The 27,614-nt window shown below is 42.2% G+C and overlaps 1 protein-coding gene across 1 annotated transcript; it reads right to left on the minus strand.

The window, feature by feature from the left end:
* Positions 1-24,651: 24,651 nt before the first annotated feature.
* On the minus strand, positions 24,652-26,509 carry LOC148040765 (polyamine oxidase 1-like). Its single transcript, XM_087686288.1, has 4 exons — positions 26,137-26,509; positions 25,644-25,801; positions 25,097-25,461; positions 24,652-24,919 (listed from the first exon to the last, which is right to left on the minus strand). Exons 1-4 carry the CDS (start codon positions 26,507-26,509, stop codon positions 24,652-24,654), a joined length of 1,164 nt encoding a protein of 387 aa, XP_087542414.1.
* Positions 26,510-27,614: the final 1,105 nt, after the last annotated feature.

Here is a 27,614-nt window from a genome sequence, read left to right on the forward strand (position 1 = left end):
TTGTAGGCAGAGTGATCTATTCTTTTGGTGATCTTTACTTCGGGTATGATCAGTTTTAGCTTGCAATTAAGAGTAGGGATATTACAACTATGAAGAATCCCTTGGGATTAGTACATATGTGTACTCTCATGTAGAAATGCTATGAATAGGGTACTCATGGATTTTATACCACAATTGACAATGCCCTTATTGGATATTAATGTTTAGAACGTAAGGGTGAGGAAGGAACCCCATCAGGGTAAAATAAAGTCATCGCATAGATGCATGATTAGAACAGGATATATGAATGGGGGTATGCAACATGGACGTGCAGGGACACGTCCCCACACTTAAGACCTTAATAGAAAGGATAAACCAAACTTCACGAACCTAGTACCCCACATCAGACCAACCACAAATGTCCCCACACTTAAGACATAACCGGTACTGAGAAACAGAAGGTGTATGGTTAGAAAAACTTGGCCCATATTTCCGAGAAGGAATGTTGACTATCGAGGTTGCATCTGGTATCATCATCGGCTTGAGGTAACAAGGTGTCTTCACAGCACACGTTCTTTGTCCTTTGTGGTAGGGACCAAGCGGTAGCACCCTCCAGGAGGTAGTTGGTTGAAAGAATCATAGGAAATTCTTTGATGGCGAGGGATATTACACTCAACTCACGATCACTCAAATGGATTGAAAGAGCAGGCACTCACCCCATGACTAATATCACTCGAGGAAATAAGGATGAAATCCCAGAGCTCACACCCGGCTTAGGAATCGACAAGGGAATGATGCAGAGGGAGTATGCCAGGGTGCACAATTGATGGTGCATCAATGCGTCCAACCCTATCTGGCATAGGTTCAAGGGAGCCTTGTAGTGCAACGAACAGAGTGATGTGTCCTATGCTAAGGGCAGAAACCCAACCGGTGGGTGCATAGGGAAACGGGAACGTACCTGACTCCAAAGGTCGTAACATCCCTCAATTCTCACCTCTCGGTAATTGATTGAAGAAACTCCAGTCACACTCAGCCCACCCTCTATCTCACGCTTTGTTGAATGATACAGAGGGCAGCCCTTTCTTGAAACCCATTGATGTAATCCTCACGGTCGCTTGTGCAGAGGTTGTATGCCTTGTGCACATTTGATGGTGCAACTGTGCATCCCGCCCTGTGCCGGCATACAATGCAAGAAGGAAGGCCAAGGAGCCTTATAGTGTAGTGCACAGAAACAAATCGTGCTTTGTGCATTGAGAGGCCCATCCTGTGTGTGCAACACTCTATTCACACATCTCACCTCTCATTTGATTTAAAGGGAAAAACTGGTCACTCACCCCACCCTCTGTCTCACTCTTTGTTAGATACAGAGGGAAGCCCATACTCACATCCCCATCTTGTTAGGATGAAAGCTCACATCACTCAAGGGGTTGGTGATGAAGATCATGTCGGCTGTTATTGTCGTCAGGATCTTGAGGACAAGGTGTACCCAGGGAGGCAGCCTACAAATCTCATACTTCAATGACTTGTAAGAAGAGTCGTCTGTTAAGAAAGGAAGACTGACTAATATTGTAGAGACAACGCACCAAGGGAGGTGGCTGCTGTTAAGAGAGAGAGAGAGAGAGTACGAGAGAGATACACAAGACATGCTCCCAAAGAATTATTCATATTGATGTAGAGTTAGTATATATAGGTGAGACCCAATTCAAGTGAAAGATGAAATATATAGTTGTAACATCCCCACTCAAACAAAGGTCTTTGGTTGCGAGTGAAAAAACCCTTGGGGAGAACAAGGGAAAAACCCAAGCCCCTACACATACCTACGATACACAAATGATTTACTATAAAGTTTTCTTGAATACAATGATACATGCCTCAATCAGTGAGACAAGAACTTGGAACAATACCAAGTGCATGTCTTAATGAACTAAAGCGAGCTTCAATAAGAGCTTTTGTGAAGATGTCTACAACCATTTGATCACTGGGATAATGCTCCACCATAATGGAACCTTTCTTGACTTCATGTCGAACATAATGATAATGAATAGCAATATGCTTTGATTTACTATGTTGTATATAGTCTTTGGTAAGACTAATAGCACTTTGGTTGTCACATTAAAGAGGTGTACTAGATGATGAAGGATGTCCCAAATCTGCAAGTAGTTGTCGAAGACAAACTAGCTCGCGAGCTACTAATGATACAACAACATATTCGGCCTCAGTTGTAGAAACCACAACACATCGTTGTTTCTTGTTGGACCAAGAAACCAAACATCCATTTACAAAGAAACAATTCCCACTTGTAGATCACATGGATAAATGTGAACTTGCCCAATCAGCATCTGTATATCCAATAAGGTCAAGAGAAGTTGAAGAAGATAAAGAAGAATCCTCTCGACGATGATAAATAAGACCAAAATCCTTAGTACCCTTGAGGTACTTAAGAATACGTTTTGTAGCACTCCAATGAATAGTGGAAGGGGAAGAAAGATACTATCCCAATAATTTAGCTGCAAATAAAATATCTGGTCTTGTGTTTAAACCAATAAATTGAAGACAACCAACAAGATTAGCAAAAGGTTGATGAATGGTTGATTCTTCATTGCGTGTTGTAGATGTACCCTTGGTAGAGCTCGAAAGAATGGGAGTGTTGGCAGAGTGCGCATTTGTCAACCCAAGCTTCTCAATAATATCATTAATAAACTTTGTCTGGCAAAGAAGAAGAATGCCTTGTTGTCGATGTCGTTGAACTTGAATACCCAAACAAGAATGTATCTCACCAAGATCCACCATTTCAAATGCAGTCGATAAAAGCTTCTTCATAGCATCTAAGAAAGCAATATTATTTGACACAAGAATAGTATCATCAACATATAGAGAAAGAATAATAAAACATTTTTTCTCTCTTTTGATGTAAAGATTTGGGTTAGCAAAACATGCAACAAAACCTTTAGATGTGAGGAATTGATCAATCTTAATATACCAAGCGTGAGAGGCTTACTTCAATCCATATAATGCACGATGAAGCTCGTATACAAGATGCTCCTTTCCTGCAATCATAAAACCTTCAGGTTGCTCCATATAGATTTCTTCTTCGAGATCTCCATTGAGAAAAGCCATTTTAACATCCATTTTGTGAATCTCTAGATCAAATAGTGTTGCAAAAGCCAAAAGTATACGAACAGTTGTGGAGTGCACAACGGGAGAAAATGTTTCTTGATAATCTACTCCTGCAATCTGCTAGTAACCTTTTGCAACAAGTCGTACTTTGAACTTATCAAACGAGCCATCAGCTTTGGTCTTGGTTTTATAAACCCATTTATGTTGACATATCGAGCTCCACTCGTGATACGCCAGGGTGACCGTTGTGCATTTATGTCACCGACGTGTTAGTTGCAGACGCGGTTGGTACACCGCCCATGAATAATAGCTACATGATAGCTATCCTTATCTACTCTAGTTCGTGGCTCAGTTAGTATGCCACCTTAGTTAGTTGAGTTTGGTTTGAGACCCATATAGAGGGTTCTTCTATTTCTTTGTACTTGAGTTCTTTTGGCTTACACAACTAAGAAGAGGAAAACTGTTTTCAGCCTCCACCCTTGTGTGTCTTCCCCCATTGTGCAAGCAAGAAAGCTCCAAGCGAGACTCCTTCCTTCTCTCCCACAATCTTGACATGGTATCAGAGCCTTGTTCGTGGTAAGGAGCTCAAGAAAGCAAGCCAAGCTCGCGGTGGTCTGGTAAGAGGAGCAGTGTTGCTTTCATTTCCTGTTTTGGGAGCAGATCTCTGCAGGTAGCACAGCCGGAAATTGCAGGAGTGCATTGTCTCAGGTTGAGACGCCCTTCGCGCTGAAGCAAGAGGGCAGTATATGCTGCGGGAGAGAGCTTTAGCTCTTGGTGACCCTGTTTTTTTGATTTGAGGCCATTTCGGGGCCTGTTTTGCAGACGGAAGTTTTCTGCACGCACTCAGGAAAAGGCTCAGTTTTATGCTGTGCGACCACTGTTCTACAGGTCGGTGAAAAGTTACTGTAGAAATTGCATCGTATGCTTTTGCGCAGAGACATTGGGAGTTTCAGAATCATCCTTGGTTCCTGTTTATGCAAAATCGTCACTAGGAAGTGACTGTGTGGTCAAATACCACTTTCGCCAGTTTTGCAGATTTGCCCTTGTGAGGGTGAAGCTGTGTTTTTTGCAGTGACAGAATTTCTTGCAGTATTCTGTAATGGCGTCTGATTCTCTTTCACAGATTGTCACTGAAAAGCTTGACAAGAACAACTTCCAGGCATGGAAGTTTAGAATGACGAATTTCCTTATGGGAAAAGGATATTGGGAATTTGTTGCAGGAAATGAAGAAGAACCAGTTCTTCCTGATGTTCCCAATCAACAACAAATGCAGGCATTTAAAACATGGCATGAGAGAGCCAGGAAAGTTATGTATTGGCTGTCTATCAGCATTTCAGACTCTATGATTGTGCATATTCAGGATGCAAGTACGCCAAAGGAGGCATGGGATACTTTGTCAAAAATGTATAGCACAAATACGCAAGCCAGGAAAATGCAGCTCAAGCAAGAGTTGCACAATGTACAAAGAGAAAATATGAGCATCAACGACTACCACATGAAGGTGAAGAAGATTGCAGATGCACTTGCTTCCATTGGGTCGCCAGTGGAAGATGATGATTTAGTTTCCGTGACCTTGAATGGTCTAGGAAAGGATTATGCACAGTTTCGGACATCCATTTCAGTTCGTGAAAGATTTCCTGATTTTGAGGAGTTGATTGCTCTTCTAATTTTTGAGGAGCAGAGAAATGGTGGTGCATCTTCTTCAGGAGGAACTTCAAAAGAAGCTGTCTTCTACTCAAATGCTGGAAGAGGTAGAGGCAGAGGTAGAGGAGGCCGATTTGGAGGCCGTGGCAGAAATCAGAATATGCAGCAAACTCAAGAAAACCAGTCCTATGGAGGAGGACGTGGTAACTCTAGAGGCAGGGGGAGCCAAAGAGGTCGTGGTGGATGGCAAAGAGGCCAAAATGCAAACAGTAATGTTGAATGCTACTATTGTGGTAAAATGGGTCATATGGCTAAAGACTGCTATAAAAAGCAGAATGACATCATGAATGGAAAACTGCAACAAGGGAATTATGCATCTTCTAGTAGACAGGGTGATGACAGAAATGAGCATTTGTTCATGGTGCAGCACATGAACAATTCTATGACAAGTGCAGAAGAAAGCAATGATGTATGGTATGTTGACTCAGGTGCATCAAACCACATGACAGGTCATGCAGAATGGATGGAGGATGCAAGGAAAATGGAAAAACTAGGATTTGTGGAGACTGGTGATGATACTGCACATCCTATTGTGCAGATTGGAAAAATTCCCTTGTCTATGCAGGGTGGGAAAAAGAAATACCTGTCCGATGTATTTCATGTCCCGAATATTACCAAGAATCTGGTTTCAGTGGGTCAAATGGTTGAACAGGGCTTGCAGGTCAGATTTAATCCTCATGGATGCTTTGTTGAGGATATGAAAAATAAAGGTCGCTTGATAGCAAAAGGAAAGAAGAAGGGCAGAATGTTTACATTGGATGCAGACATGTCTGAATTGAGTGCAGCAATGTTTGCACATGGGACCGGTGTAGTTGCAGATATTCATATCTGGCATAAACGCATTGGTCATGTTAATGTACAGCGACTTAAATCAATGCAGGCCCAAAATATTGTTGCAGGATTGCCCAAATTCAAGGTTGCAGAAATGCATAAGGTATGTGAAGCCTGTCAGTTTGGAAAACAGGCAAGGAAACCATTTCCTAGACATGTTCAAGAGAGTGAGAAGCCATTGGAATTAATTCACTCTGATGTGTGGACAACTAAAGCTGCATCTCTTGGAGGCTGTCATTATTTTGTCAGTTTTATTGATGACTATAGCAGAAAAGTTTGGGTGTATTTTATGAAAAAGAAAAGTGAAGTTTTTGGGCATTTCAAAACTCTTAAAGCTATGGTTGAAAAAGAAACAGGCTTGCAGATAAAATGCCTAAGGTCAGATGGAGGGGGAGAGTACCTCTCAAATGAGTTTGCAAAGTTCTTGCAGGAGCATGGCATAAAGCAGCAATATTCATGCAGTTATACCCCACAACAAAATGGAATTGCAGAAAGGAAAAACAGGCATATTGGAGAGGTATCTCGTGCCATGCTCAATGAAAAAGACTTGCCAGATTTTTATTGGGCTGAAGCAGTTGCTACAGCAGTCTACATAATGAACAGGACTCCCACTGCAGCAATACATGGAATGACTCCAGAGGAGAGGTATACTGGTAGGAAACCAGATATTTCTCATTTGAAAATTTTTGGTTGCATTGCCTATGTACATGTGCCAGATGAGCTGAGATCCAAGTTGGATCCAAAAGCTGAGAAGTGCATCTTTATTGGTTACTCTCTGCAGCAAAAAGGGTATAGATGCTATAACCCTTCTACTCGTAAGTTTACAGTGAGCAGAGATGTTGTTTTTGATGAGATGAGTAGCTGGTATAGACCAGTAAATGTGATTGATGATGAAGATGCACAAAATGGTAATGCTACACAGAATTCACAGCAGCAGTCACAAAATATTAGTGGACCTGGAGCGTCCTCTAGCAGTGGTTCACATTCTTCGCCATGGACAGGCAGATTGAGATCAGGAGAATCTTCTCAAAGCAATGCAGATAGTGGTATGCAGGTATCACGAAAAGGAAAAGAGAAGGTTGATCAGCCCATGTTTGATGTGAATGCAGGTCACTCTTATGTGGATGGTGAATCCAGTGGCTCAGAACAGAGCATTGATGATGAGTTGGGTATTCCTTCTATTGTTACACCTGGAGTAAGGAAGACCAGGGATGTTTTGAGAGCACCTGGGAGTGAACCTACTTTGCGCAGGTCTACAAGAGCTAGGTATCCTGTGGATAGGCTGAAATATGATGGATTTACAGCCATTCACTATGCATATATGGTCAAAGTGATACAGGAACCAGAACCCACATCTTTTGAGCAAGCCATGGGAAAAGAAAAATGGGAGAAAGCCATGGATGAAGAAATGGATGCCTTGGAAGCAAATGCTACATGGGAGTTAGTACCTTTGCCTAAAGGTAAGAATGCAATTGGCTGTAAGTGGGTTTATAAGGTGAAGCACAATGCTGATGGTTCTGTGAACAGATACAAGGCAAGATTAGTAGTCAAGGGGTATGCACAAACATATGGCATTGACTATGAAGAAACATTTAGTCCGGTTGCAAGGATGGCAACCGTAAGAGCAGTCATTGCTATGGCTGCATCAAAGGGATGGTCTTTACATCAGATGGATGTAAAGAATGCCTTCTTGCATGGTGATTTGCAAGAAGAGGTCTATATGGAGCAGCCACTAGGTTATGTGCATGCTGTTCATCCTGAGTTTGTTTGCAAGTTGAAGAAAGCTTTGTATGGCTTGAAGCAAGCACCTAGAGCATGGTCTGACAAGATAGGACAGTATCTTGTCACTATTGGCTTTCAGATTTCCAAGGCAGATTTCTCACTTTATGTGAGAAAAACAGAGAAAGGTATTATGCTACTTGTCATTTATGTTGATGATTTGATTATGACAGGTGACAGTGATGAAGATATCCTTCATGTGAAAATGCTATTGAAGCAGAAGTTTGAGATGAAGGATTTGGGAGAGCTGCGTTATTTCTTGGGCATTGAGGTGATTAGATCACCAAGTGGGATACAGCTCTTGCAGAGGCAGTATGGATTGGACATGCTGTCCAAATATGGGATGACAGGCTGTAAGCCTATTTCAGTTCCTTTGGAGCAAAATGTGAAGCTGAGCACAGATGCAGGTGAGCTTCTAGAAGACCCTACTATGTACAGACGCATAGTAGGAAGTTTGATTTATATGACTATTACCAGGCCAGATTTGAGCTATGCTGTTGGATTGGTAAGTCAGTTTATGCAGGCTCCAAGGAAACCACATTTGGATGCGGCTAGACGCATACTTAGGTATGTGAAGTCCACATTGCAGTGTGGACTATTTTATGAGACTGGGGTTCAGATACAGTTGCATGGATACACTGATGCTGATTGGGCTGGTAGTATTTCTGATAGACGATCTACCAGTGGATATGTATTCTCTTTTGGGAGTGCTGCAGTCACTTGGAGCAGCAAGAAACAGCCTACAGTTGCCTTGTCGAGCACAGAGGCTGAGTACAGGGGTGCAGCAATGGCTGCATGTGAGGTAGCTTGGTTGCATAAGCTACTTTATGATATGCATCAGTCTACAGATGGGCCAGTTGTCATTTATTGTGACAACATGAGTAGTATACACTTGGCAAATAACCCAGTCTATCATGCTAGAACAAAGCACATTGAGGTGCATTATCACTATGTGCGAGAGAGGGTTTTACTAGGTCTTATTGATCTAGTTTATGTCAGCACAGAAGATCAGGTAGCTGACATATTTACGAAGGCATTGGGTGCAGAGAAGCTGCGCAAGTTCAGAGACCTGCTTGGTGTGCAGGAATTGGGATTGAGCTCGAGGGGGAGTGTTGACATATCGAGCTCCACTCGTGATACGCCAGGGTGACCGTTGTGCATTTATGTCACCGACGTGTTAGTTGCAGACGCGGTTGGTACACCGCCCATGAATAATAGCTACATGATAGCTATCCTTATCTACTCTAGTTCGTGGCTCAGTTAGTATGCCACCTTAGTTAGTTGAGTTTGGTTTGAGACCCATATAGAGGGTTCTTCTATTTCTTTGTACTTGAGTTCTTTTGGCTTACACAACTAAGAAGAGGAAAACTGTTTTCAGCCTCCACCCTTGTGTGTCTTCCCCCATTGTGCAAGCAAGAAAGCTTCAAGCGAGACTCCTTCCTTCTCTCCCACAATCTTGACAATTTACATTTGATAGGAACACGATTTGGGGGGATTTCAGTAAGAATCCATGTACCTTTGGAGATTAAAGAATCGTACTCATCTTGCATAGCTTCTTGCCATTGATCCCTTTGAGACAAATTGATAGCTTCCATATACGATATTGGATCCTTTGGACAAACATAGCATCATCAAAGACATCATATTCAATAGAATAGAATCCATGCTCTATCTCAATAGGAAGATCGACATATATCTCCAAATTTTCATCAATCTTCTTTGGAGGTGAAGGAGGTTTATGATCATCAGAATTAGTAGACTCACAAAGCAAGTAAGGAAATGCACTAAGCAAAGACTGTGTATCATTTGAAACATCTGACGACCATGTGCCACCCATAGTCTTCTCATCAAATATAGCATCACAACTAATGATAACCTTTTGAGTAGAAGGATCATAAAATTTATAACCTTTGGAATGATCTGAATAACCAAGAAAAATAACCTTCAAACCTGGAGGATCCAACTTATGTCGAGTGTCCTTGGGCACATGAATATAAGCAATGCAGCCAAATTTACGAAAGTGAGAGACTGAAGGTGTCTTCCCTGTCCAGATTGTTATAGGAATTTTACTAGCAGGTGCAATTGTTGGAAGATGATTTTGAATAAAAATGGTTGTTAGAAGTGCTTCAGTCCAAAACTTTCGAGGCCAACGTTCGGTTCCCTTCTTCCAAGGACAAGGCTTTCCTGGGTGGAAAGCAAAGATGATGCTAATTCTTGAAGGTGACGAATTATTTGATATTGTTTTGGGCGACCTGTCTTGCCCAGTTCAACCTATTGATGTGATGAATGACAATTCTCTAATTACTGATGGCCCGCTATTTGAACAATGGAAAATTGATCATACTGATTGGATTCGTCATGACAAAGTGGCTCATCATTATATATTTTTTTCCCTTCCTGACTCACTTATGTTGGATGTCTTTCATCTAGAAACCTATCATGTTGTTTGGGAGTATCTTATCTCAATGTTTGAGAAGAAATCACGCCGAAATTTTATATCTCCAAACTCATTTGAAGAATCTTCAATATAAGGTTGGTACTTCTATGCACTCTCATATCGAGGCTTTTAAAGACATTATCAATCAGCTTGGTGGTGCCGGCGCTCCTGTTGCTAAAAATCAAATTGTTACTCAACTTCTTCATACCATCAAAGATCCTTTATATGACAATATCATCACTATTTTGTCTAACAAGGATGATATATATAGTTGTAACTGCTGCAAATTACATGCTGAGGAGGTTCTGCTGGTGACTCAGCTATCTTGAACTGCGGGGTATTACCACCTTTTCCATAGTCAGCTTCCCGCCCAAGGGTGTTTCCACCTTTTCTTGGAACGAGGCCTGTTATGACAGGAAATTTCTTCCTTTTCTCCCATAACAGTTTTGTTTGTTTTTTTAATTGTTTTTTCTTTTCTTGTGTTTTCTTTTCTTTTCTTTTCTTTTTGTTTTGTTTTTTTTCCATTAAGAAAGAGAATGGTAGAAATACCATGTGTCAGGATCAACCTCGCCACTGTTGTTGGATCAGACGAGAAGAGAATAATGTCGGGTTGAGATATTTCTGCGGGGGTAACAGAACGAGATCGCCTCATGAGGAGAATCATAATGGCTATCAGAAGCACGACAAGAAGGACAGTGCAACACCAAAAAGGGAGAGGATAGGTTGACTTTGATTGTCAAGATCCCCAGGAAGGGAAGTACTTCTTCAGGCAATAGCCATTGATGAGGAAAAAGGATCATCAGAGGAATCAACAGTCAAAGCCACTAGGATTGATGGCTAGTACCTTGTATGGGCCCATCCACTGTTGTTGAAGATTGCCAGGAAACTTGCAAAATCTTGAATCATAGGCTAGAACAAGATCACCTTCTTTGAACTCCTTGTGCTTGATGAAATTGTCATGATAGGCCTTGCGTCGTGCTTGAGTGGTTTCCATGCACTCTAGGGCCATCCGCCATATCTCATCCAAGCATTCCAGGTGCAGGAGACAGCGTTGCAGTGACTCACTATCTCCCAAGCGTTCTTTAACTACCACTCGCAAAGAGGGCAATTCCATCTCAACAAGGAAGACATCTTCTGTACTATACACTAACTAGAAAGGGGTCTATCTAGTTGCTACCTTATGAGAGGTTCTTTAAGCCCAGAGGGCCTTTGTAAGTCGATTGTCCCAATCCCAACGATGTGCGACAATCATTCTTGTCAGAATGGAGCAAAGGATAGAATTGGTGACTTCAACTTGGCCATTGGCTTTGGGGTAATAGGGAGTGGACTTACGATGGTGGATCTTATACAGCTCAGTCAGCTCCTCCATGATTTTATTAAGGAAATGAGTACCTCTGTCACTTACCAGCTCGAGGGGACTACCAAAATGGGTGATAATATTCTCGTACATGAATAGGGTGACACTGTTACCATCATTCCGCTTCAGGGCTTTAGCTTCACACCACTTTGTGACATAATCTGTACATACTAGAATGCATTTGTTCTGCTTCCGTCCTGGTAGGTGGATCAATGATGGGAGCCATGAAATCAATCCCCCACTTCTCGAATGGCTTTAGGGGGAGAATGGGTTGAAGTGGCATGGCCCTTGTTTTGGTGGGTTTCCCCATCCGTTGACAAGCATCACATCTCTTGTAGTAATCATATGCATCCTTGTGGAGGGTCGGCCACCAGTATCCTGCTAACAAAGCCTTCCTGACTGTCGCTTGTCCTACGAAGTGTCCACCACATGGTTTGTCATGGCATGCTTTCAATACTATGCCGATTTCATCCCCTACAACACATCTTCACAGCACTTCATATTTGCCTCTCTTGTACAGTGCACCGCCTAACAAAGTGTAGGGGGCTAATTGTAACAGAAGCTTCTTCTTCTCACGGCTTGAGATGCTAGGAGGATACTGTTGAGTTTCTAGGAGATTGTCTATGTCTGCATACCAAGGAGTAATTGTTTTAACTAGAAACAAAGAAGCATCAGGAAGGTCTGGATCATCCTATTCCTCTTCTTCTGTTTGAGGGATCCGTGATAGATGATTGGCTAGGACATGGGAACGGCCAGGCTCAGTTGACTACTTCAAAGTTGAACTCTTGGAATAGGAGCAACCATCTCATTAGTTGTCCTTTAACATCTGCTTTGTTCATCAAGAAGGACAGGGCTTCATGATCCACGTAGAACTTGAAATGCGTTGACAATAGATAGTGTCGAAACTTCTCTAATGCAAACACCATTGCCAAGCACTCAAGCTCTGTCACTGTATAGTTCCATTTCCTATCAGTGACCTTTCAGCTTGCATGATATATCAGTTGATCTAATTTAGAGGGGCCCTTTTGACATAGGGCAGCACCTAGCCCTTCAACTGATACATCAGTGTGCACATGGAACTCCTTCGTCTAATCAGGAGGCTGTAAAATAGGTGCTTGGATCAGGCACTGTTTTAGGGTATTAAAGCCTTCTTCACAGTCATCCGTCCTAAGAAAATGTACTTCTTTCCTTAGGAGCTTGTGTAGAGGGGCTGCCTTAGTTGCAAAATGTGTAATAAATCTCCTGTATAGTAGCCCACATGGCCAAGAAATCCTCTTAATTTCTTGAGGTTTGTCCGTGCTGTTAAAGTGGCAATCTTTTCAATCTTTGCCGGGTTTGTTGCAATCCCTTGTGCAGAGACAATATGGCCCAACAAAACTCCTGAGGAGATTCCAAAGACACATTTGTCAGGGTTGAGAGAAATCCCATACTCTCTACATCTGTCAAAACATTGCTCTAGGTGTCCCCAGTGCTCACGGATCAAGCTATAGACGCAAAAGTCATCAAGATACACCTCTATGAAATCATGTAGATGATTCTGGAAGGTAGCCATCATTAGTCGTTGGAAGGTGGCATGAGCATTACAAAGCCCAAATGGCATCACTCTATAGGCATAGGTCCCTCATTCCGTGGTGAAGGTTGTTTTAGATTGGTCCTCTTATGCGATTTGGACTTGGTTATATCCACTGAACCCATCCAAGAGGGATACAACTCATGGCCTGCCACTGTGTCCAACAGTCGATCTGTAAAAGGGATAGGGAAATGATCATTCTTCGTCTTCGAATTGAGCTTTCGAAAGTCGACACATATTCGGAGTTTCCCATTCTTCTTGGGTACTACCACAATGGGAAAAACCCATTCACTGTTAGCCACGGGATAGATGAACTCTGCTTCAAGAAGTTTCAATAATTCGGCCTTCACTAGAGTAGAATAATTAGGATTCATCTGCCTTTGTCTTTGCCTTACAGGTTTGGCATCAGGCTCTAGGTCAATGTGATGTTGGCATATTGTGGGATCAATCCCCCTTTAGGTCATCTAAGTTCTCCTTGAGTAGGTCTCGCAGGACCACTAGTTCTTCTTCTGGAAGATTGAGACCCACTTTCAAGTGATGTTTAGTACTGTCAGTATCCAGGAACGTTACTTGTCTTTCACATTCCACTTCGTGGATAAACGTCCCACGGATTGCTTTTGGATAGAGGTCTCTTTCAAGAGAGTAGTATCCTCATTTGATGTTCCACTAGAACCAGTGTCCTCCTTCTGAATAGATGACTCATTTGTCGGTTGAGGTTGCTAGAAGGGGATCAAAGCTTTGTTTGCTTCGATATGAGTGGTAATTTCTTCTGGACTTAGGGATTCATATTCCAAAGATGCATCCAAAAATGTCACATAGCACGGACCTACTAGAGGCTGTGGCTTTGAAGGCTTTGACTTCTGTTGACAAGGGGCATCATCATTGTCTTTTCTCTGGACTGAACAGTCAAGGCGACAGGAGCCACTGGTGAACTTAATTTTTTTGCTTTTAATCCATTTCTTATACAGTTTCTGTATACTTTGTGCTCCATTGATCAACCCAAATGGAACCATGGTCATTCCATCCAGTACCCTAAGATATTCAGCCTCTCTGAGGTCTCTGTAGGGACATCAACCAGATCATCATCTATCAAAGGAAATTCTTCATCTGTACTTTCATAACCTGCTTCATTTTCATCCTCATCATTTTCATCCTCTTCCTTTGGAGGCTCTGTCTCTACTTCTGTAGAGGCTCTGTAGGAGAAGAATAGATCTTCTGCCTCTGCATCTGCTTCGGCTCTGGCTCTGTATCTGTTACTGTTTCTATAATTGTCTCTGTATCCGCTCTGTCTCTGTTCTGTAGCCACTCTATATCTGCTCTGCCTCTGCACTATCTCTGCTCTATAATTGTACTGTCTCTGTACTGTCTCTGCTCCATCTCTGTGACTGTCATGTGACAAGGAGAACAGTACATCCATGCTTCTATTTCACTATCAGAGGTGATTTCAGAAGTTAATTCTACTTGAAGTAGGAGGTGTTCACCCGTGTACAAGGATTTTACATCCCATGGCAGTTGGCTTACAGTGCCCACTGTTAAGGATTGTGCCTTCGTTTTCTTAGGAAATATCTACTTAACAGCCTCTTCATCTCCTAATGTACCATCTGTTACCTCATTAGAGGAGTCAGTTATGACTTCAATGGATGTGGATCCATTGCCTTTTTGCGATCCATACAGCTTCAACACTGCTTTGTTGGATCCTCTGCCTAGGGTTAGGGTTCCTTTGAACCAATCCGTCCTGGCTCTTGCTTCAAAAAGCCAAGGTCGTCCCAACAACAGAGGGTATGAGGTCCCATAATAATTTGGTTTGACCACCAAATATGTCAGCCAATAGTCTCTTCTTGCAAGGGTTGTTTTTACGTATGGGAGGATACCCAATGGTTTGACTCTGCTTTGGTTTACCAATCTGATAAGCCACTGTGTAGGTTGAATTCCTTGCAATCCTAAGTCCTTCATTGTCACATCCTCATTATGTTTACTGATGAGCCTCCATCAATCAATGCATCTGAAATGAAGCATCCTTCTATCCATACACTAATCTCTGGGGTTCTAGGATCTAGGAAGGCATTAGCTACATTTACTTCCTTTAAAGGCTCCGGGGCCTTATTGGTCTTAGTTGCTATTGAAGGAGCGATCCTTAGTCCATGTCTTCTTGTCAAGATGCTTTTGAATCTCTTTCGACAGCTGAGAGACAACATTACCAACTGTCGGAATGTTAAGTTTGGTTTAAAAGTGTCTAGGTCTTTGACCAAGTCATAATCTTTGATAGGATCCATAGGCTTCTCCAACTGGCTAGGGAATGGGGCTACACCCATTTTCATCTTTCCTTTTTCTTCTAACAATTGTTGCATCTGCACTTCTTCTGATTCTAGAAGTGCTTCTGTATTATCCATCTCCTGGGCCTCTGGTCTTGCCTCTAGTTCTGTCTCTAGGAGTGTCTCTATAGCTCTATGTGGTACTATAGTGCTCTGTATACTATACTGTTCTGTTCTGTACTTCTCTGTCCCTCTGTTGGTAGGTTGAAATTCATAGTCTTGGCAGAAGAGTTATTTTCATTCTAAACCACATGTTCCTTCTTCTTGGTGCGTGTAACAGCAGCAACTTCCAACTCTACCAAATTGGAAGTAGGTTCTTGTACCTTCTATTGGCTATTAGTGGCATTGGCCTTTACAGGGGTTGAACTGGGACAGTCCTTTGTAGTGTGGCCTTCTCCTTTGCATATGTTGCATAAGGGCTTGTAATCCACAAATTGTCTAGGGTTTGGACAATTCGGAGAGATATGTCTCTTTTCTCCACACCTATAACATTCCACCTTTGATCTCTGACCACCGCCAGACTGTCCTCCTCTGTAACTTTGAGAGGGAAACCTCCTTGGACCAAAATTAGGACCAAATTCCCTAGGCTTTGGTCCAATATCCTATGTTGTCATTTTGGATTCTAGCAAGTTGAATCTTGCATTTTCATCCTTCTGTCTTCGTTCATGCATCACTTTTAGAGAGTAAATATCCTCTGTATGGTTCTTCCGCAAATAGTAGGAACAAAAGGCTCCAAGAATGGTTGCTTTTTGGATACATTCAGTGGCTAAATGTCCCGGTTGATGACACTTTCTGCACCATGTATTAGAGCGCATCACATCTCTTCCAGCTCCCACAGGAGTGGATATATTGGTAGTATTCACCTTCAATGTCTGTAACTGCTCTGTAATCACATCCAGAAGCTCTTTCTTGATACTTGCAACTGAGTTGGATAAGTATTCCTTTAGATTTTCACCTCCTAAAGTACTTGTGGTAGGGTTTTGGGAAGGTTCTGTAATTACTGCATAAACTGGTTAGGTTGATCCAAAAGGTCCTCTGTTCTGGCTCTGATTCAGAGCTCCTGTTGAGACTTGGGGTTGTTGATTCCAGTTGGTAGGGTTTCATTGTTGTTGAGTTGCAATTGGAGGAATTGTTTGAGGCCACTGTTGTTGTGGTTGAACCATCATTTGAGACACTGTCGTCTGTGGTGACCACACTGGATTAGGTTCATTATACTGCGGCACTGTTTGCATCTGGGGATAGGGGTAGGGAACTGTCCTTGGGACTGCATTTGGTGGATATACCATTCCAGGCATGGGAGGAGGTAAGACTCCTCTTCCTGGAGTCATTGACAGTCTTGCTTCAACTTCGTCATACAATCTTGCACCTTCCACTACAGCTTGCAGATTGTCTGGTCTTCTCAATTCTACAAACTTGCGAACTTCTGGTTGTAGGCCTCTAAGAAACACTCCTTTTTGGATTCCTTCATCCAAATGATGGTTAGTCCATCTCTTTAGGATGGATTCCATTCACGAGACATAAGCTTCTACTCTTTCTCTAGAGGACTGACTTAGGTTCATGAACCCCTCTTGCATCTGCTCTTCAAAACCTTCACGCTTGAATTTAGTGAGGAAGGCCAACTTCAGGTCGTCCCATGTGCCAAAATTTCTTGTTGCTTGTCTCTCATACCACTAAAACGCCGTGCCTTTGAAAGTGGCAGGGAATATTGCTAACCAATGCTCAGGGGTTCTGGCATTGTTAGCCACACATGCTACCATAAACTCTGCTACATGAAGATCAGGGTCTTCATTGTACTCTCCCTTAAAAACTGGCAATGGGACTACATTTGTTGGTCTATCATCAATATTTCCAAGATGAATTTGATTAGGAAGGGGACCTTGAGTTGCCATGGGACTTTTGTAAAGAGTGCTTTTAGGGCGTGAAAGGAGGCTTCTGCTGTGCAAGCTCGTTCTCAGCTTTGACTTTTGTCTTCTCTCTTCTCACGTACCTCTAGACTCGTTCCAACGCTTGCCTCTTTATTGTGTCATTCATCACGGGGTTGGCTTCAACTAGTTGTTCTGGACTCAATAGGATAGTATCAGAGAGGGCTTCAATCTCTGATGGATTCTCTGGCCAACATCTCTTCTACTTCTTTCTTTTCAACATCTCTGAACTCAGCTTTCAAACCACTATGCAAGGGGAGATATTCTATTCTGAAAGTATCAAAACTCATTCTTCTTAGGATCGTTGTTGCATCATTATAATAATGCCAGCTTCTGAGGGTTTCAATAGTGTATGTTGTAAAAAACACTCTGTCTACCAACTTCCAGTGGGTTGCTAATTGGACAAACAGAAGATTGTCAGTGTACCAAGCATCCCATGTATCTTTCTATTGAGCATCCACGAATAGATTCCAACTTTTTTCCTTCTTGTCTTCGTGAACCTCCACAGACTAAGGCTCCTAAAGCTTCTTCATAATCTCCCACTTGATGATGTCTGGAAACTTCTCAATGAATGCCAAATCTTCCATAGATGGCCATTCTTTTTGTTTCTGCTCTTCAGTTTGTTCCCAAACAGTTTGCCCCCAAGACGCAAGTTTTTGCTGCTTCAATAGGAAGAGAAAACAGTCCACCACATGGAGCATGCATCATGACGGTGATATGTTTCTGCCATTGTGGGAGAAACTTCTTGTGGAAAGTGGATTTGATAATAAGAATCTCCAACTCTTCAGCGGAAGAAGGAACTTGGCAAGGATCCATTGAATTCTCCTCTGCTTTTGGCAATGCCATTTCCTTCATTTTCAGCCTCTTTTGATACTTGTTGATGGCAAGGTTCCCCGGCTGCGCACCAAAAACATGGATCCCCAAGAGGAACACCAAGGGAAAGGAAATTCTCTTGCAATAAAATCTATCTTGTAACATCAACAAGCTTTTAATTCTTTGTTTTGATTATCAAAACAAAGAAAACAGCAATTATTTACGCAGCATCATAGTAGATTTCTCCCACGGATTTGATAAAATCAACCATAATCTTCAACATCCTCATAGAATTATTCAATAGAACAAAGAAAATAGAAGAATACACCATCTTTTAATGGAAATCAATCACATATTATTCATCTTCAATGCCTTCATAGTTCTCTCTCTCAATCTCTCATATACAGCTACACTGTTTTGATAGATTTGACTATCTCGACTCTCTCTCTCTCTCTCTCTATCAACAGTACATCATCTCCTCACTACATGCTCTCATAATAACCCTCAATAATCCTTCTTAGGTCGTGGATGCACCACCCAAGAGGTATGTCTGATATGAAGAGTCACCAGAGCCACTACAGTGTCTTTTCACAACTCACTACTATCACTGTCACTTAGTCTTCTCTTCAGTTTTCAGCAGCTGCTTCTTCCACTTGTTTTAGCTCTTTGAACTTAGATTCATCCTTTCCAAAGGTTAGAAAACTTTTCTAAAATCACATATACTTTCTACAGAACACTTACAGAAGGTCTACAAAACAGTTACAGTACAGTATCAGAACAGCTACAATATAGTTACAGTACAGAGACAGAGTAGAGACAGAGGCTCTACAGAGGTTCTACTACAAAAGGTCATCAGAACCTCATAACTCATACTCAAACCATTCCAAACTATCAAAGACTATTCAATAAGCTTCCAAAAGATCTCAATCTTCATCAATCATCAATCCATGCTTCATACATAAGACAATCAGAGCAAAACAGAAGCTATACAAAAGGTATACATAACCAATCAGAACCTCAACAGAACCTAGGAGAACATCACAGAACTTCATATCTCCACTGAGAATCATCATGAACTTCCAAAACATAATCAATATCATCCAAAACACTCTCAAATACTTCCATTAACAACCATACATCACTCTAAATCCATCAAAAATCAATCATTTAGACCTCAAAAACAACAAAAATCAGTCAAAAATTCAGTCTTTTTCCACTCTCAACAAAGCTTTCCAAAACCCTACTACAAGTGTGATGTGTTCTAATACATGGTACGAAAAGTGCCATTGGAGCCCCGAAAGGAATACCAAGGAAAAGGGAATTCTCTTGCAAGAAAATCTATCTTGTAACATCAACAAGCTTGTTTATCATGTTTCATATGATCACAATGAAGAAAAGAACACCAGGCACAACAAATCTTCATGCAGCATCATGTAAATCTCCCACGGTTTTTAATAGAATCAACCATATTCTTCAATATCTTCACAAAATCCATCAATATCACAAAGAAAGCAAAGAAGTACACCATCTTTGAATGGAAATACATCACATAGTATTCATCTTCAATATCTTCATAGTCTTCTCTCTCAATCTCTCATATACAATCACTCTGTTTCAATAGAATTGGCTATCTCTGACTCTCTCTCACACACTCCATCAATAATACATCATATCCTCACTACAATCTCTCAAAAATTACTCTTAATAATCACTCTTAGGTCGTGGATACCCCTCCCAAGAGGTATGTCTGATATGAAAGGTCACCAGAGCCACTACAATGTCTCTTCATAGCTCACTACTGTCACTTCACTCTAGTCTTCTCTTGAGTCTTCAACAGCTACTTCTTCCACTTCTTTAAGCTCTTTTGCACTTGTATTCACCTCTTTCCAAGGCTAGAAAACTTTCCCAAAATCACACATACATTCCACAGAACACTTACAGAACAGTCTACAGAACAGTACCAGAACAGTTACAGTACAGAAGCAGAACAGAAGCAGAACAGAAGCAGAAGCTCTACAGAAGACCTACAGAAGGTTACAGAAGGTCATCAAAACCACATAACTTATACTCAACCCATTCCAAACTCTCACAAACCATTCAATAAGCTTTCACAATATCTCATTCTTCATCAATCAATACTCCATCCCTCCTTACAGAAGACAATCAGAACAAAAACAGACCAAAACAGAACAAAACAGAAGGTATACAGAACCATTCAGAACCTATTACAACATCACAGAACCATCACAAACATCATGATCTTCCAAAACACAATCAATATCATCCAAAACACTCTCAAACCACTTCCAAATCAATCAATCATCCCATAAAATCAATCATTCAGCTCTCAAAAACAACAAAAATCAGCCAAAAAACAAGTCATTTCAACACTCAACATATCCCCACACTTAATAAGGAAGCGTCCTCGCGACCCAGGAAAAAGGGAATACAAGTTCATTTCAAAGCTTCACTTGGATCTTCAATATCTTCTCACAAAGAATCCATCCACCACGACCCCATCTTATAACCTGTTTCTGATATAAAAATACAAAGAAAGGAAAACTCTTTTGAAATTAACACCTCTATCAAAAAAATCATCACAAATTTGTAAAGGATATAAGAGTTTGCTTCTTCTTCTTCTGTATCAGCTTCAACTCTCCAACCACGACCTCATCTCGACAAATCTCCAAAACATAGCTCGTACACAAAATCCAATAGGAAACCACCACGTTCGTTTGACATAAATGAACTCACAACACAAACACTAATACACAACACAACCATCTGAATGACTTCTTCAAAAAGAAAGTTTGGCATTAAAAAGCTTGCACCATACATAGGAAAGGTATCAATGAAGATGATCCCTCTTAAAAGATTGATGTTGTCGGAATCGATCCATAGATAAGGATTCATCTACAAAGTTTTTAGGAGGATTTTGGAAAAATTGGAGACAGCACATCCTTTCCAATAGGACCAAGTATCTGCTAGGCAAACAGAGGGCATGAAAATACAGTATCTCCAACTGTTGGGAATCAATGCTAACATTGACATTCATGCACAACTTTGGAATAGGCTTTGAATCAGTATGAGAATCTCTATGCATATACGCCAGGTACCAAGCAAAGTGAGCAGTTAATCTCACTGAGGGATCTGCAGACTGTGAATATTGTTGGGCAAAATGAACATAGTTTTGATAAGCTTGACTTGAAACTGTCCATTCCCCTGGAATTACTGGCCAATTAATCTGCGGTCCTGTAAGGCAATCATCCGAACTCCATCCCCTTCTTCTGGAAATCTGAGTATCAAAACCGGCACAGTCACTAACCAACTGAGGTGGTTGAGATATGGAAGTGTTAGGAGAGGGTAATGGAATAAGGGAAAGTGGATGTAGGGAAGGATAAGAAAAATCATAAAAGGAAGAAAAAGTTAAAGAAGGAGTGGCAGAAATTTGTAAGGAATCACTAAGGAAAGGTGTTAATTGATAAATAGGAAATGTGGAGGGTACATTTATGAGGGGTGAAGGACAAGGTGGAGAAGGGGAAAATACCCTATCCTCAATAAAGGAATAGTAAGTGAAAATAGGAATTTGAGGAAAATTATAAGGTTGGAAAAGAAGTGGTAAAATTACTGTGGAATGAGTTTGACAAAGGGAAAAATATATAGCATAACGGTGAGCCAATTGTTGGTAATAGAGGAGGGTAGGAACAGAAGGTCCCAAGAGAGATCGTCTCTGATAGGCATCAAAGAAAGTAGCATCAAATGGATTATGTTTGGAAAGATAGGTTAAGAGATCCATCCTCAGTTGGTTAGTACTATGTACAAAGGTAGGAGCTGTGTTTTGTCTTTGATTTAGGACCACTGAATCAATCATAGGATGCCACGAATTATCCTGACAATCAGCCACTTTGGAGGAATAACTCTGAAACATATCAACTATGCGCAACTCCAAATGATTGACATAGAGAACAGCCTGTAAGACCACATCCCCCACATACCATGCCATATCTACCTCATCTGGAATTAACAAATCTCCTCAGATATACATGTATGACATCAGCATGGTGTCTGGCGTGACAGAATCTTCAAAGAGCATTCTGACTACCTCTGTCAACAACTCAGCAGACCAAGCCCCACTCCAGCCATCCTCTGGAAAAGGTAAATCCATCGTGGAAAGCTTCATATAGAAGACCAACTTCTGCAAGTGGTAGTGGACAAAGAAAGAATGGTCTGGTAAGACATAGTCCTGAAACTGCTCAAAGGTAGACCATAACAAGTCCATTCTGGACTGCAATCTTTCCACTTTGCCTTGGAATAAAGGGCACAAAGTAGCCTGTCTCTGTAAGGCAGCCAAGTCCTGCTGTGAAAGAGAAGGAATTAATGGAACAGGAGGGCTTGGAGGAACAGAGCGGGACTTTGCAAGCTGATCTTGCAACTGCTGGATTTGGGAGGCTTGGTTGGCCACTGTGTCATTAGCCATTTGTAAAGCTGAAAGCTTGTCATCTAAGAGAATTTGGAATTCTTTCGCTTCGTTGGACATCCTCTCCTTCTCTGCTGAAAGGCTAGTAACCTGTGACTGAGCCTCGAATAACTGGGTTTTTAATGAAGAAATCTCATCACTTTGAGTGGCAACCAGGTGGGTTTGCTGTTCCATTTGCTTAAATAGATCTGCTAGGGTATCCTTAGCAGATGCTAACTCAGATGTTGCTTTATGCAACTGGTCTTTGGACTGCATGAGCTCCTCATAGAAAGACGCGTACAGTTGTTGAACACAGGCTGTCACTGACAACTCAATGGAACTTTGAATATCCTTGCAGAGGAAAGGAATGGCATCTCCTGAGACGAGACTGTTCAGGGAAGGAACTGATATATCCAAGGATCCTTCTCTATGAGCTCTGAACAGGTTATTGCAAGTGAGATACCCAGGGAGGTCACTGCCAGAAGTAGCAGGGATAGACACTGAGGGAAGTACAGCAGGGGCTTTGTCCGCTACCCGCTTCAAGCGTTTACGCTGTATGACCAAGGGAGGCGGAGAATCATCATCCTCAATGTCAATAGGTGCTGACTCTTCTGAAGGTGGAGGAGGAGGTACTGGATCTGATGGAGGAGATGGAGGCACAGTCTTCTGTAAACCTGAATAGGTCAAGAAGGCAGACAAATATGATCCGTAGGTAACATTGGTAACATTACCCCTCGTGACTTTAATAAAATGCTGATCCATCTTAGTAAGGAGGTATGTGCTCCAATCAATGGCAACTCCTTTCAGCACCATCCTGGAAGCTGTGAAAAGCTCTTTGGACAAATAGTGTGATGGCGTTTTGGCAGGCATAAACCTGTCCTGAAGGAACTAGCACATCGTCTTCCAGACGGGATCAGTAATCATAGAAAACGAAACTCCTGAAGAGTTTATCACTTTCTTGACATCAAGGACTTCCCTTGTCTGCTTCTGCAACAGTTTGAGAATCTCTTCATTAGAGAAGAGCTGTCGAGTGGTCACAAAAGGTTCTCCTTTGGAGGGTAAGGACAGAGCCTTCCCTAAGCCTCGAGACGTCAATGTCATAGACATGCCTTGGACTACGCCTGTCTGCTTGCTGTAAGAGGCCAGGAACTCATCACATACGGACGGATCCTCTGGAAGTAATGGAAAAGGAGTGGCCACAAAAGCAGCAAGGCCTGCCTTCGTGAGGGGCTCAAAAGTAAGTAGGGACGAGTAATCCCTACTAACTAATGGGACGTACTGGATAGGGGGAGGAGCATGAGAAGGCGCCATTCAGATGGTTACACACACCACAAACACAGACAATCAAGGTGAATGCCTGCAAAGCAACAGACAAAAAAAACCAAGGATAAGAGAATAACCAATCAAACGTGACTCGACCTACTAACCCCAGGTAAACCACATCCTAGAAAAAAATTGACATGACCTTGAGACAAATGGGACCGAAAGCTTCATGCGATGCATCAGACAAACACCCAGAACCCCGTATCAGGCAACAAAAGAAAAAAACTACATACCGTACCCGTAACCGTAACCGTAACTAAAACAGGAAACCAAAACCATACCATAGCAATATATCATCTGTACGACATCTGTGATAGAACCAAGACTGGACCATGGAAAACAACACTAAGAACTGCGTAAACCCATCCCACGAAACGGTTCATTGAAAAGGGGAATTAAGTGCAGTGAGGGGGGAATTAATTTAATGAAGGGTTGATTTGAATCAATTATTAAAAATGGGTGAATTTTTATTAGGTGATAAACCTTAATAAGAAAACGGCGGTTCCTTATTATAAATTTATTTATCAATTATTAGGTTAAACCTGGTGCATTTATACGATTCCCGGACTTCGATTCCCGACTGGGTATCTAAATGCAATTCATTGATTATAATTAAAGTGATGTGGAGCGCTTTTTTGCCAGCGCGTGCTCATGTGACTGCTGGTTTATTTGAATTTAAAATTTTAGAGTGCCTCTTTAGCGCACGTAGCGCGTGCTAAGTGAACGGCTGGTTGATTTTAATTAAAAAAGAATGTGTGTTTAGCGCGAATGCGCGTGGCAACGGTGGGTGGATTAAAGGGTTCATTTTAACAATTAATTGTGATTAAGGGGGAAAATAAATAAATAAATAAAGCACATAAAATAAATACCTGGAAGGGGTGTGTATGTAATGCAGGAATGCGTACGGAAGAGTCCCCCAAAAGAAGTGAATTCAGTAAAAGAAAAGTAAAGACCACGGACGAAACAACAAAGACAAAACCTTAGTGGATTTTTGATTTATTTAGATTTGATTTTTAGTTATTTATTTTAGGTGTATTTTCTAAATTGTATTTTAGGTGTGTTTTGAGTTTGTATTTTTTTTTTTTTTTTTGAACATAGAGGCAACCTTCCTTGATTTGAAATAATGGTGAAGAATTCTGTCAGCTTCTCTAGCTCCATTGAGGAAATTAGCTCCATGGGTGGTTGAGTAGAAGTTACGATGAGTAGCCTCACTAGCAAAAAGAAGCTGCAATGGAGGGTAATTTGTAGTCTCGGACAAAAGGGTAAAAGCAGTGACATAATTCTCCTCTTCCTCCTCCTCTAAAAAATTGAAGGAGGAGCTGGCCAAAGATGATGCCAAAGACGAAACGAACGAGGAAGAGGAAGAAGAGGATAGGGATGACCTTGAGACAACGTGAGAGAGATGATCAAGGCAGGATGACGGTGGTGGTGATGTTCTGGGGAGGGGCTCTGCAAGTATGTCAATGTCCAATCCGCTAGCCCCTGTTGTGACTTACGTGTAGAAGCCTTGGCACAAAGGATGGGTAGCCCACTTGCTCCGCACGACTCCCTTGATCATGCTGTGCCGATAGCCCAATTGCTGACAGGATTGTGTTGCAGCTTCTTGATCACCGTCATTAGGTAATAAAATTCTAGGCATACGTCCAGTTGCCACAGCATCCATGCCCACGCCGAAGCTTACTAGTGTTTGCACCATCCCATCGATCACCTCATCATCACTCAATCCCTCCACCTCCAATGCCTCCGCCCCAGCAAACCAACACAGTAGCACTTTCAAACCGTCGTATATGGAGCAAATGGAGAAAGTCCTCCGCATCCACCATGGTATTTTGCTACCATTGTTCCCTTTACGGGACAGAAACTGCTTGAAGGAACGGAAGTTGCTAGGTGCCTCTGGGTCTTAACAGCAAGAAGAGCTTGTCCACCACACCGAACCCGAGTCGAGAGATTGATTCAAGCTTCCATGGAGGAAGCTCGGGCTCAAAGAGCTGCTTCTGAGCCACGCCATTTGTCTTATTGCAATTCCATAGTTCATAAAAAGACCTTCTTGTTGAGATGAATGGTGTTCGGAGGCAAACATCTGGCCAATTTATTCACGACGCTGCTGTAGCCCTTGGCTATGGTGAGGTGAGGGCCAGGGAACTCTTTGTATTCTTTCTTGGAATCAAGGTCGAGGTCGTGCAGGGAATTAGAGGCGGTGGCTATTCACTCCATGTCCTCGAGCATGGAGAACGCAGACTCCTGCAAGGACCGGTGGTCCCATGGAATTCCACCATTACAGCCACCGGGAGCTGCTTGAATGTCCTGATCATCGGCCCCCCCCATCGGACATTCTCTTCTGCAGCGAAGAACACATTCAGAGCCTGCCATGTGTGCGATCCCATGCTTCCTTCCATGAAATGCTTCTTGCACGTCTGGAATTCACCTCGCCCCTTCACCTCCACCATAACTCGGGCAAATATATCCACCACCGGAGCCACCAACCCAGACTAATCCGTCATCTCCCCTCCTCCTGCTACTATCAGGGTCGGGTTACTTGGGAATCCGGCCTGTCGCTCCCAATTCAGAGCTCCGGCCTCTCGGCCACATTCCATGGCGCCGATCCTCTCCGCATCCGCGTACATAGGGCTGCCTTCCACGCCATGAATCCACGTAGTGCCAAGCGCCACTTGAGCACCTCCCATCGAAGAGGTGCATATCCTCCCACTCAATCTCTCGCTCGCTTCCAAGACACACACATCGATATCAGCAGCTTCTTCTGATCCACTCTCCTCCTCGCCAGGCAACTGATCCGGACGAGCAGCAGAGGGTTTGCGATGGAGAAGGCGGTATGCGGCTGACAAGCCAGCCATTCCCGCACCGATAATGACCACGCGAGGGCGTCTCCGCTGCAAGCTGTGGGGATCCATGAGCGGGAGAAGAGACAGATGAGGATGAGAGAGAGAGAGAGAGAGAGAATGCGGAAGAATGTAATGGACAGAAAGTGCAACAATGAGATGGTGTTGATTTCTGTATAATGTCAAAGCAAAGGGTGAAAGTGCCGGAGGCGAGGTCGCGTCGAACGCGGTGATGAACGAACCATAGGATATTATTAGAGAGGGGGAGAATAGAGAAGAAGAGGTGAGGAGTGCGGCAGAGGAGGAAGAGAGACGAGGACGGCGGAGGAGGAGGAGGAGAGATGAAGATGCTAGAGGCTATGGGAAAGGGGGGAGGAGGGCGGCGTGGAGAACAGGGGTGAGGTGTCGTGAAGAAGAGGGAGGAGGTGTGGAGGGAGAGGATGAGGAGGGCCGCGATGGAACGAACAGGTAAGTTAGTTTTGGGTTTTTTTTAAAAAAAATTAAAAATAAATCTAAATAATTTTTGTTGTTTTGTGTGTGTTTGTTTTTTTTTTTTGTTTGGTGTTTTTATTTCGTTTTGTTTTTTACATTTTGAAGTTCTTTTTTTTTTGGGTTTGTCTTTGGTTTTTCTTTCTCTCTTTTTTTCTTTGTTTGTTTGCGTGTTGTGTTGGGTTGATTTGTTTCTTTGTTTTTCAATGATGATGTTTATTATTATTATGATTATTGTTTAAAGTCGTGGTTGTTTATGTTTTTGTTGTGTGGTTTGTTGTTTGTGTATGTGTGTGTTTTTTTTTGTTTTTTTTAATAATTATTTGTGGGTGGTTCAATTGTGTGCGTTGTGCTTTATGTCGTGGTTTTTTTTTTACGTGTTTTTTTTTAATTCTTGTTTTTTTTTGTTTGTTTTGTTTTACAAAATCCATTAAAAAGTGAGCACATCCCCGTCCCGCGCGTATGCGCAGGGCGGGAGTTTGTATAAAAAAAATTTACAGCGACGGGATCAGACATGGCGGGGACGGCAATGTCCAAGCCACAGGTGCCACAAGGGCGTCCCGAGGGGCGTAAAACCAAAAACAAGCACGTTCACGCGCGATACGAGAAACGTGGTTAACAGGAAAAATGAAGAAAAATTAATAAAATCCAAACCGTGTGTTGGAACAAAAATCCATAAAAAGGAAAA

The sequence above is a fragment of the Lygodium microphyllum genome, chromosome 1, assembly GCF_053477565.2.
Source record: "Lygodium microphyllum isolate KBCC chromosome 1, Lygodium_microphyllum_v1.1.10, whole genome shotgun sequence".
NCBI classification, from domain to species: Eukaryota; Viridiplantae; Streptophyta; class Polypodiopsida; order Schizaeales; family Lygodiaceae; genus Lygodium; species Lygodium microphyllum.